This window comes from Eumetopias jubatus, unplaced genomic scaffold (genome assembly GCF_037043125.1).
Source record: "Eumetopias jubatus isolate StellerSeaLion01/CBP00866 unplaced genomic scaffold, mEumJub1_p1.0 scaffold_15, whole genome shotgun sequence".
NCBI lineage: Eukaryota > Metazoa > Chordata > Mammalia > Carnivora > Otariidae > Eumetopias > Eumetopias jubatus.
In genome coordinates, this window is record NW_028274821.1 from 91,137,671 (window position 1) to 91,150,435 (window position 12,765).

At 49.0% G+C, this 12,765-nt stretch overlaps 1 protein-coding gene across 2 annotated transcripts in view; it reads right to left on the reverse strand.

The window, feature by feature from the left end:
* The window catches only part of DDX31 (DEAD-box helicase 31), a 68,057-nt gene that overhangs the window by 31,508 nt on the left and 23,784 nt on the right, over window positions 1-12,765 (reverse strand). For both annotated transcript variants that reach the window (XM_088019177.1, XM_028090511.2), the window contains 3 exons: window positions 12,044-12,103; window positions 2,864-2,914; window positions 1,140-1,279 (listed from right to left, as the gene is read on the reverse strand). In XM_088019177.1, the coding sequence (XP_087875303.1) occupies window positions 1,140-1,279; window positions 2,864-2,914; window positions 12,044-12,103 (251 nt within the window). The remainder of the gene's footprint in view (window positions 1-1,139; window positions 1,280-2,863; window positions 2,915-12,043; window positions 12,104-12,765) is intronic.

A 12,765-nucleotide genomic window follows, 5' to 3' on the forward strand; every position in this document is an offset into this window, starting at 1 on the left:
ACCAGGTCCCACACCACCTGTTTGGAAATGTCAGTGCAGGTGCAGAATGCAATGATTCTGCCAGCTCTATACTTTAGAGAAAATGTCTCATCACTTTCTTTGATGCTTTACATAAACCACCGGGCTGGGCAAGGCAAAGCACCGGCAGACGAGGCCCTCGGGCGCAGGTGCGCAGCGGAGTCATGTGCCAGCCTCACAGTGTCAGCTCCAAGCAGCAGGGCGGCCCTCCAGGCTCCCATGCGCAGAAGGATTCCTGTCCCACCCTCCTGGGCACACACAGGACTCTCCCGTGCCTCAAAAAACACTTTCCATATCACTGTGCTATGTCTGAGCAGAAGAAATTCTTGCAAGTTAGACCAGTGTGAAAAATCACATGCCTTCAGCAGCCTGTTATTAGCGCCTGTTACCTCAGCTGCTGGAGCTTATATGGAAAACATTGCAAAACATTCATTTCTGTGACCCAGGTGAGTTCTTCCTGCTTCCATTACATTTGCTCCAGGCCAGCTTGAGACGCTCTTCTCCGTCTCTGCTTCACTTGTCCTTCCTGGGCGAGGTCCGGGCCCCCTGGAGGCCCCCGCTGCTCTGGCCCGCAGTCATCGAGCTGGGGGGCCAGGGCTGGAGCGGGGGCCTCGCTCAGGGTGGTGGGCACGCGAGCTGGTGGCCGCACAGCCCCGGCTGCCCCGAAAAGGTTTCTTCCCTGGGTTTATTTTCCTGGGGGAGGGGGTGCTGTGTAATGCATCAAAAATATTATTTTTTTCAAAGACAAATCATCTTTAAAGATACAAAATGCTGAGTGTGTAAAAATAAAAACTGAATAAAAAAGGTCTTCGAGCAGCCGGCTGTGAGCCAGCTGCGCACACATCTCTGACAGAAAGGAAAATGAAACACAGACCTCTATCTTACAGAAAAACCACGAGCAACAGATCGTTCCATGACTTAAGTCTGGCAACGCAATGAAAATTGTCATGTGCTGACGGCACGAAGGGTTTTAGTGTTTGCCACTGGCTATTCTGGGACTCATTTAGGGATCACAAGGGTTAATGGCTCTTCGTCAGCTTACAAGGCCCATCCACTGTAGAAGGCGACAGAAAGTTAATTAGGTGAGATCGGGCGAAACCCTGTTCAGGTTTCTGACTCACTTGATTTTGTGAGAAGCCAGCGAGTTGACATATTCTGCCTCCGAAGGAGCCAAAATGAGCAGGCTGCTCCCATGGCAGCCAATCCGGGCGGTTCTCCCGATCCGGTGGATGTATTCAGCAGGTGAAGGTGGCGCATTGTACTACAAAGGGTAACAAAAATGAAGCATCCACAGATCAAGGGATTGCCATTAATTGGAAGTGCAATACCCCTCACCTGCCTCCAGGTATCCCAAGAATTAAATCCTGGTGCTATGGTTACCCTCATACAATCCCAAGGAGAAGTCGCTCAACCCTGAAGTTGGAAATAACGAAGCTCTGACACACAAACATGAACAGCGGCCAAGTTTCCTATGAGTGAGCCGCCTTCCCGTCCCAGTACCTCCTTTGTAATTTTACTTCTCCACAGGTCTCTTCATTTTCCTATCTGCATCTTTTCACCGCAGTGACCGTGCAAGGTTAAGCTGGAGGCAGGCGGGGGCCCCCTTCTGTAGGATGGCTGCGTGAGCGCGGCCTGCTTCCGTGGCAGACACAGCAGTGAGGCGGAGGGCACAGAGGACTGGACGGGGTCAGGAGGAAGGGGCCGGCTGCTCTGATCAGACTTCACTCTGCTGCCAGGCCGCCGAGAGCTGGTCCCCAGCACCTCACTGCACTCCCACTCAATCCCAACGGCACAGAGCTGTGGGGCAGCTGAGAGGCTGGTTCCCCTCCCACAGGGACTTGCTTCTGCTCCCAAGGACAGCATTCCTGACTCGAGGGAAAAGGCAGACTCTAACTCAGCAGAATGCATTATTTCATATTCTCTATGGCAATAACTTCGTCACCATGAAAAGGAATTGACCATTCTTCCTTTTTGTTCTTTGCTGCTACACGACTCAAAGATCAGAGGCCCAAAAGGAATAGAATGTATAGGGGAGGGGCAGGCACATGAATCTAATCAATCTGATGATACAGAAAAGCTCTGAACAACCAGTTTTATGTGTCTGCCCCCGCCCCCCATATTAAAATTATCCTGCCTTTTTATCTTTACTTTGCTCCGTGGCCATCAGGAAAGAAGACTCAATGCCTTTAGTCGAAAAGTGGCCTTCTGCAGCGAGCAGATCAAATTTCCTAGCCACTGACAGGCATGCAATTCCACTAAAATGTGAATAAACCATGACTCACGTAAATGGGGCACGTGTCCCCTGGCCCTCACACAGAAGGGCTTAAAACTACCATTCTGCAGACTAACGAAAAGAAAAAACAAAACTGAAACCACCAGACTCTAGTGCTAACACCTGTACCCTCTGGCAAAGCGTCTAAGGCTAGAGGTATGTGTAAGATGCTGTCAGGGACTTAATTGCCCCCTGCAGGTCATTGTACACGGACACGGCTCTCGGGACAGCTGAGCCATCTCCTTCTGGACACAATGAGACCTCCCAAGGGCCCTGGTAATTCCTGTTATTTTCAGATTGCTGAAACTTTGTGTGTGACATGCATTTGTCTGGGAGCAGGGGAGCCTGCCCCTCCCTCCCACGACTGCTCAGCCTGGCTGTTTCCCTGCAGCAGCTAGGTGGGCTGGGTTAGGGAAAGATACCAGGAGAATTGTGCAGATAAGGCTGGTTGCTGCCTGGTTACCAGGGCAACACCCAAGAGGCTAATAATAATTATTCCACTTAAAGCCAACACATCTACTTACAGTCATATATTCCTGCGTGGAGCTCACACCTTAACAACTAAAAAATTACCTGAACAATCCATGTGACTTGAGGGAGATCTAAGCCCCGAGCTGCAACATCCTTCAAAACAGAAAAGAATATGGCTTAAGACTGAGTTTCTGAACCTTTTTTGGGCCATGGATCCATCTGATAATCTAATGCAAACTACGAGGGCTCACCACCCCCCAGTGCGCATAGGCAGGTGCACGTGCACATGCACACATGCACGCACCGGCACACAACTTCAGGGACCCACTGAAGTCCATCTGTGCTTGAAAATTCTAACTTGGGGTAAGTTCTGCAGAACATGTTGGTGAGGCAGTCACCACCCACTCTACTAGAACATAAACTGTTGGCCCAAGAACTGAAGTCATTATCAGTTGCGTCATGTAAGAACTATGAAAATTTCTAGCATGTATTATTACTTTTACATTTTCTCTGAAGGACCACTCTATGATCAATGCATTCGTGGGTTATTACCCCCACCCCTTCCCTATCAGCAATGCCTAACAGTGACATGGCTTTGAGACGTGTGTCTGGAAGATCACCCCAAAGTATTCCCTTGTGGAGGTGAGGTGCAAAGTCTTTACAGAGGACTTATCAACCTCAGATAGCTGTAAAGACCAAGTAATGTCCCACCTCTTCTGACAGTTAAATTACACCACCAGCCAGAGATTTAATCAACCAGACATAAAAACTGTAAAAGCAAAGGAGATACATTTTTTCTTTTCAGCTGGTTGCCACCCAAAAAGCAAAGGCTCTCTGCTCTCTAGTGTCTGTCTGACCATTCTGGCAGGGACTAGAGAATGGGTACCTTTCGGCTGTCGGGGATAAATTGACGCTGGGCATTTGTGTTCAAGCACGACAGTCATAATGGGAATATCCCCAGTCAACATTTCCTGAGCACTTACTATACACCAGACACTGCACCACTTCACCTGCATTATCTCGAGTGATCTTCCAAATAGCTCCACAGAACAACAATCACTCCCATTTGATGGAGAGAAAACCAAGGTTCGGACAGATCAGGTAAGCTGTCCAGAGACACATAGCTAAGAAGTAGAGGCAGCCCTCAAATCCAGGTCCATTTTACTTTTCCAAGGCCATATTATGCTGTTCCACCATCAAAAAAGAGGCTGCATCCCTCATAAGCTGCTGGTGGGAATGCAAAATAGTATAAAACCCTACAGTAGGAAATTTGGTGGTATGCAGCAAAATTACATATGCACTTGCCCTCTGACCCAGATGCAATCTCACTCCTAGAAATCCAACCCAAAGACACACTGGCAAAAAATACAACATGCTGCATGCATAAAGCTACTCATTTCAGCAACGTCTGTAATTGCAGGTGTAGAAAAAGCCCCAGTGTCTGGCAGGAGACAGGTGGACTAAAAGACGGCTGTACTGACCCCCCGCAGCAGAGTGTCATACAGCTGAGACAGGAGGGAGGTGCCAGTGTGCAGACACGGAGACCTCTACGATCTGTTCTGGGTGTGCAGAGTAGGCTTTTGTGTGCGAAGTGAGGGAAATACAAATATATCTGCTCGTATTTCAAAAAGAAATAACAGAGGAGAAAAGCCAAAAGCTCACAAAAGTGACCTGCAGGGGAAGGGATTGGGGGTGGCAGACAAGGGTGGAAGCCGGACTTCCTTGAAGGGACTTTGATAATCTTGACTGTGAAACAACGTAAATGTTTTGACATAACTAGAAAGACGAGCTGTCACGCCACAGGAAGCACGGAGTGTCACCTGTGGTGTATTCTTGCCAAAAACAAAAGCAAACCTAACCAGGTATGTAGCCCCAACTCCTAGTTTACAGGAAGTGCAGGGGAGGGAGGAGCACGTTGGCCCAACCAAAGAAGTCAAATCCCGAATGTGGAGTATTCTAAAGCATGGACAGTCTGGTTCCTTCCAGAAAAAAATCCAAGGAAAAAAAAAGAGGGTACCAAAAATGAGACATGAAATGGGTAGATGGATAAATGGAGAGAGGAACGGAGAGATTGCCAGGGAGCCTACGCCTGGAAGGAGGCTCACCAGAACTATCACCTGTGGTTATCTTCGGGGCGAGGGATTGGGGTGATTTTTATGTTTCTCTTTGGGTTTTCCTCTATTGTTTGCTTTTTCTCTCAATGAATGCCTAGTATTTCCTCCCAAATTTTTATCTAGAAAAATTTAAACAGAAAAGCTGGAAGAATAGTACAATGAGCACTCGTGTATCCTTCACCTAGATTCATCAACCGCTAATCTTTGCACATCTGCTTTTTTTCTCTCTACACATTTTCTGAGCCATCTGAAAGTTGCAAATACCATAACGTTTTATTCCTACTTTAGCATGTCTCTCCTAAGTAAAAGGACATTCTTCCTCACAAACACAGTACCAGCATCATACCTACGAAATTTAATATTAAATAAGTTTTTAAAAAAGATTTTATTTATTTGACAGAGAGCGCACGCATGTGTGTGCGCATGCAGGGGGAGCTGTAGGCAGAGGGAGAGGGAGAAGCAGACTCCCCGCTGAGCAGGGAGCCCGAAGCAGGGCTCGATCCCAGGACCCCGGGATCATGACCTGAGCCGAAGGCAGACGCTTCACCAACTGAGGCACCCAGGCGCCCCAAAAAATATTATTTTCAAATAATCACCTCATATTCAAATTTCTCCAACTGCACCCAAGATTGACTTTTATAGATGTTTTTATTGCCCGACTCAGGAATGACTCACAGATCATGCATTCTGTTTTTATTATCTCCCTCTAGACTTCCATAATCTAGAATGATATCCCTGCCCTTAATATTTATTTAGTTTTTTGACAACTCAATTGTGAAGGAGTCCAGGCATCTTGAAGGACACCCCAGAATCTTGTGTTTGTCTGTGTCCTCGTGGTAAGATTCTGGTGGAGCTTTCTGGTGCGTGTGCTTCCCAGTACCTGACGCCAGGAGAGCCCAAGCGCAGCCTGTCCCGCACTGGGGGGAGCTGTGCACAATCCCCCGAGGAAGCGGCATCCAGGTGAAGGGACCCTTCTCCTTTGTAACTAATCAGTAAACTGGGGAGGGAAACTTTGAGACTGTTTCCCAAAACCTTTTGCCCAGAGGCCTTAGTGTCGCCTGACGCTGCCCGTCTGCACCAACGGTTGCCCTGGTGGCAGCAAGCGGATGGCTTCCGAAGTCTGTCATACCCTTCTTCCATTTAGTAGTTGGCATTTTTCCGTAAAGCACAGCTCGCCTTTCTCTCCCCTTACTTTGCATGCAGAGAGCTTTCCCGGAGAACAATAACCCTGCGCAAAGTCTCTGCAGGAAGCACGTTGAGATGCCCGCGCCCTGTGTTGCCCGGTGTCAGGGGCGGGAGCCAAGGAGGACACTGGCCCGCCGGCATCTAACCCACTGGGAGGGGCCACTGAGGGCAAGCTGGGATTTGTCTGCCTTCGCTCTGACTACACCTGAGCTGGCAGGTTTCCTCTGAATGGTGGCTAGGCTACATTTATTAAGTATTAAGTGGGAGTTTAATGTACTAAGTGTGTCAACCACCCACGAAGTGTTTTCAGACAGCTCCCACTGCCCGGAAAACTGAAGGTTGATGTTCCAGAGCTGATGCCTTTGAGAACACAATTTAGAGAGTTCTCTATCTTAAAGGGGAGCAGGCACTGCTTTCTACACTAACCACAGCTGATGTCTTTAGAAAAACTGACGGGTTCTTAAATCCGTTAAGCTCTTGTTAAGAAGTGATTTATTTTATTTAAGTGCTCTGCAGTGGGAGATGCATGTAGACAATGGGCTGTCTGAGCTTTACAGACAGGCTTTGTAAAAAATTTAATGCTCATCGGTTTAGTAAATTCAACCAAGAAACACAGATGAAACTCTAAAATAGCATATGACGTTCGTGGAACTCACTGAGCACACTTTCAGCCACACTAAGGAAAAATGCCAGCAGCCTTCATGGGACCGTTCGCAGTTCTATTTTCTGCTTGGGTGATCTGGGTCTGGGGGACTGGCCGAGACGCCATCTTCCCATCTCCCACCACTTTTTGTCTTGGGGTGGGGGACCCTCACTGACAGCCACCCCTGCTCAGGCTTCACCCGGCCATTTCTGCAAGTCCTCCTTCCTATTCTCAGCTTAGGCTACCACAGAGAATGAGACAAAGGGATAACCTTCAGGGTCTAGGAACAGAGAACTGGACTCCACCATCCCTCTACAGCCATACCATCCGGGCAAGTCAACGCACCTCCCTGACCCTCAGTTTACCCACTTATACGATGGCTATAAGATTCATCCTATTTATCTCATGAGGTTGCTGTGAAGACCAAACAAGACTATGCATGTGGAAGTGCACTGAGAATTACAAATCCAAGGATTTCCTTCCATGATGAAGCAGGAATCAGCAGCACGGTGGCGATTAGGCAGTGGTCTGTGAGTCTCCTCACACCCACCACCCAACCGGGGCAGAGGACTGCAGAGAAGCCAGGGGGTCTGCTCCATCCTCCAGAACGCCACCAGCCAGTGGCACGGGATCGACAGGAAACTGACCTGCCCAAGACTCAGCAAAGGCTTTGGTTTTCTGCCCTCTTAGAACTTAGACCCAGCCCAACTGTATTCCTTTGAGCTAATTAGGGCAAAAGAATTGCTAAAGTCAGTTCTGAAAGACACTCAACAGTGAGGCCTTGAAGGCCCAGGGCTTGACAATTGGCTGCCTCCATGAGACCAAGGAGTACAGATGGAAGGCAGCTTGCTCAGGTGCCAGCCTGTCAGTTGGATTAAAATGACTCATTTATTTACCCAAGAACCTCACAAAGTGCTTTTACTAACAGGGAGAGGGGGCCTGCCGGCTCTCTGAGCAAGGGACGCAGCAAATTCGCCTCTGCTGCCTCCCCGGCCTGCCAAAAGTCATTATTGCCGTGTGTGGAAAGCCATCAGCGGGGTACAGGCCCCCGTTGTCCGGGTGACAGATTGGGCTGCGTAATCAGAGGAGGAAGGAGAGAGTGCAGAAGCTGTCAGAGGCGAGAGATCTTGGCTGGAGCCGCCAAAAAACTGGCAACATGAGTTAGCGTAACTGAGTAAACAGCCGACCATCTCCAAATGATCTTGCCATTAACACGAATGAAATAAAGTGGAAAAGAGAAACTTTACCTCAAAAGCACGCCCCAGAGAAAACCAACAAAGTCTACATTTATTGTCAGTGGTGAACTGACATTCCTGTGACTCTCACGGTCTCACCCCCTGGCCTCCTTTGTCTCCCAGCCTCCTGGCACAGTGGAAATTCCCCAGGAGGAGGGAAATTAAGAACTGCACAGACATAACAACAGTGTGCTTCAAGACAAAAAAAAAAAAAAAAAAATTGAGAAGGTGGAGGAAAACAGCACAGGTGATTCAGGTGTCTTCTAAAAGAAAGCCTGTGCTGGATGGCCAACCAAGACACAGTCCAACGGAGAACCGGCCAGCAGACCAAGGGGAGCTGGGAGTGGCCCTCCGTGCCGGGAGAAAGGTTACCGCGCTCCGTTTATCCAGGGACGAGCAGGGAGCGCCGCATGTACATGAGAAAGCCCAGTGTCAGCCTTACGACTGGAGGTGGCTCAGGAGTATCATTTTCCAGTCACTCCGTGGTACTTCCCTCTACCAACTCATCCACGTAACAATGGTGTTGAAACCCACCTTCCCCTCCTTTGGCTGAAGGTGAGTTCTTCACCAGAAGCAGGAGGAAATATTTTGTAGGTAACCCAATATCTCCTGATTCCTTTTGATTTCTTTATTCCATTTAGGAAAGTGGGTTTTGAACTTTCAAAAGGCTCCTTCCTGCTAATCCCCACTCCCTTCTTGACTTGGCTGCTTCTTCGATCTACTTCTCTGGAGCACACAAACTTATATTTCGAATGTGCAAGGACCGCTCTTTCACAAACTGGTCTCTCCTGCCCAGCCTGGCCTCTCACTTCTGCCTACGCTTTACGCTGGCATGGCCTCACACAGTTACTGAGAACCCACAGTACACAAAGTCATGTACCAGGTCCTGAAAGGCTGCATAAAATTAGAAAGGTCCTTGCTTTAAGATGTTCATAATTAAGGTGAAAGAAAGAAAACACACACACACACCCCCACACACACACACCCCCACCCCCACACCCTTAACTGCTCCTAATAGCAGAAATGTCGGCAGGGAGGAAAATGGATCGGGGGAGGGATTTTCAAAGTAACTAGCAGCACTGGGAGTTTCTGACTGGTTCCACCACAGTTCCCAACTTCTCACACAGACGTTCAGTCTCTTGAGCTCGTTAAAAGATCTTGGGATGAGAAATCAAAATGGCAAAAAGTATGGTATAAAGGGGAGGGAAAATCCCCCTGCCACAATTAACAACACGATTCCTCTTTACCGAAAGAAGCCGGTTCTCCATCTGCCTTGTCCTGACGCGGTCCCCGTTCCTCATTAACACCACAGAGGCTCCTGGAGAGCATGCAGAGGGCCTGGCAAGCAACAGGCTGCTTAAAAGGACACAAAGTGACAGCACCTCCCCAACCTAGCCATGATCTACTGCAGCAGGTCTCCTGTGCCTACAGCTCTCGGGCACCAGAAGCTTCAGGCTGAAGCAAATGAACATGGCAGAGTTAGCAGGAATTGGGAAAGGGTGAAGGAAGAGCTCCTCATCACCAGAGACCATGTGCTCGAAGCCGGGCTTAGAGATGGCTGGAAGTGAGCCCCTCCACCCCCTAGCCCTTCCCTAGTAATCTTCACCACACAATGAAGAAGAGGTGAGGATGGGCTGTCAGGTCAGCATACTGGAAGGTTCCTCAACAAGCAAACAAACACACACCAAGAACCTTTAGTGAAATCAGATTGCCAGCAAGTGAGAGTCAGCTTTCTGTGCGGCACTCGGGACTGGCAGGGGACAGAGAGGGGTGGGGGTGCTGTTCTCTGCCAAGTCAGGGGCGCTCTTTGTCTGGCTGAACTCACTTTGTCTGCAGATATCAGCCAGACGAAACAAGGAAAGTTGTCATAGGCTTCTGACCCCATTGAGAATTACTTTAAAAAAGAATGACCTTTACTCGCATGTAAACCTACCAAAAAGACCAAAACCAAAACCAACCAAAACACTGAACTTCAAATCCCTGGAGTCCTCTTTGAGACCCAGAGCTGACCCGTGTCTGTAAAAAAACACCAGGAGACTTGAAAATTTTCCACCAGGGACAAACCCAACATCTTAAAGGTCAAAGATAAAACATTTTGTTCCTATCTTAAACTCCCACACAAAGGTTCCTACTGTTCCCGTTTCAATATGGACAACCCGTAACATTCACCCGTCAGGTACATCATGTGTATGAAAAAGACGACTTATTCCCATGAGCAAGCATAACTTTAGCCTCTCTCAGTCTTCAGAAAAAGGCAGGGAGATAGTGCTGGTGTTCAACGCTGTGTTTCTTGAGCCCCAACTATCCACCTGTTCGGTCCACAAATACTGAGTGTGTATGCACACCTGCTCCGCGCCAGCCACTGACCGGGGACTGCAGGTAAGACACAGTCCATCTCTAGGGGCTCATGATCTTGGGGGGACGACACCTAAGACCAGGTATGATGAGTGCCATAAAGAAGCGCAGGGTGCAGTGGGAGTGCCTAATGGGGAAAAACTGGGGTTCCTGGAGTTCACTTTCCTGAAAAACTAAAATTGAAGTGGAGGCCTAAGGAGGGGCTAGTCCAAGTCAGGGCGGGCTTCCCAGGCAGAGGGAATGCACGTACGAGGTCCCCAAGGCCAGAAAAAGGAGGGATGCTGCATTCAGGGAGCAGGAAGAGGAGCCTGTCTGGTTGAGGGCAGGGAACAAGGGGGGAAAATGGAGACAAAGGAGACAGGAAGGGGTCAGGATCCAGCAAGTATTATTAGACACAATTAGGACTGTTGACAAATTTCTTTGTCAAGTAGATCTGGACTCATCTTCACTGTAGAACCGGCCTTTACAGGTGGTTGAGCGCAAACACAAGTGTCTGATTTGCGGATGGGCTTCACAAAGGGTAGGGCCACTGGTCAGACCTGGTCTTCCTCAGGAGGCAGGCATGCCAGGAGTGACCACAGATCTGCACGACCGAGTCACAGAGCCACGGTTTGCCACACTCGTGTGAGAACTGGCACCCTGTAATAAATGGGTGACTGGGCAGCCGCCTCGTGCAGAAGAAACAAAGCCGTACTCACTCATAAACCCTGCGTTTGGGAAGAGGACAATGCCTGTTACCTTGAAAACTGAATGCAGAGCAGGGGTTCCTTAAAATATAACTGCATGGGCGCCTGGGTGGCTCAGTTGGTTAACCGTCTGCCTTTGGCTCAGGTCATGATCCCAGGGTCCTGGGATTGAGTCCTGCATCAGGCTCCCCCCGCTTTGCAGGGAGCCTGCTTCTCCCTCTGCCTCTGCTGTCACTCCCCCTGCTTGTGCTCTTTCTCTCCCTCTGTCAAATAAATAAACAAAATCTTAAAAAAAAAAAAAAGGTAACTGCACGAAAAAGCGAGGCCTAGACAACAGCCAACAGTCTGTTCTGCCCGGCGCTCGCCCACTGGCTGAACCGGTTTCAGTGCAACTTCAGGACTGCATGGACCGGGATTTCTCAGATACCCAGGTGAGGGTTCAGTCACACCACCCAAGATGGCACAAGGGGGCAAGATACTTTAATCTTGGGAGCTGGCGACAACCATGGTGAAGTGAATCCCCAGAGAAGAGGGCACCGAAGGTGTGAGTTTTCAATCTCAAAAGAGCACACAAGAGGCGCATCCAAGAGGCCAGCTCTGCGCTGCGGGCGGCGGCTGTGCGAGCCCGCCAGGACTCAAGGCTGAATGACCTGGTCCCAAAAACTGCAGGGCAAACAACAGTTTTAGACAACAGCAAAGAAAATCTGTCCAAGCACATCTATTTTCCTTTAAAAAAGGCGAGCAGAGGCAAGGAGAGTAGTTCTGTTGCGAAGAGACTTTCTCAGCTCTAATTACTCCCGATAGCTGTAATTTACACGTTTTTGGTGGATAGAAATCGCCCAGATTCACACATTTTCAGACCAACAGCTGCCACTATTAGTGAGCAAATTGGCATGACTTCTGCGTGGTGGCACAGTCAGGTGACACACCAGAAGTGCAAGGCGACCCGCCACACCCAGAAGTCCCTGCTAGCCCGGCTCCCTGTGGGGCTGGCTGCGAGGTAACCTGGCAAGAGGAAAGGCAGGGGGTCCTGGCCTCCCCGTGGAGTGCAGAGGGGTACATACCGTACAAAGAAGGACGCCTGTCTTGGAATGTGAGAATTCTTGAAACACTGCTGTTCTTTCCTACAAAAACAAGGAAAAACACGGCCTTACGACTCCGAGGTCAGTCCCAGCACAGTAGACTTAGATTCCCATAACTCCCCTGTTTCCTACTGCTAGGTCTACTTCTAGGCACTGAGAGGCTTTACCAAGAAAGAGGAAGAAGTAGATCCTTCCCATCTTCCCATCAGACCCTGTCCTTCCGGGACTAGACTTCTCTGACTGTAATAAAGTAGTGGAGCTTTGGGGGCAGCACATCTCAGTAAGACAGGGCTGGGGGGGCACACCCTTTGGGAACAGCTGATACCAGGAGCAGGCAAGGCCCCAGGCCACAAATTACTGCACTCCCGGTTCCCAACTCAGAAGTTATTCTAAACACGTTTTTCTACAGGTGGTCCAGAGGTATGAAGAACAACCACCTTTCCTACAGAGCAATTTTTTAAAAATGAATTTTAAAGAAAACTTAAAAATTATAAAACCATATATTTCAACTGGAAAAAGTTATATACTTTAAGTCAGAGAAAGAAAACCAAATTGTCCCACCACTCAAAGCAAACAAACCCCACCACAGGCAACCCCTTCTGGGCATGTGACCCAAGACGTGGCTTCTTAAGGAATAGCAGTACGCTGCTTCTACTACTAACATGCTCTTGTACCAATAGGATATGAAGGTCCTTTCGTGCCAA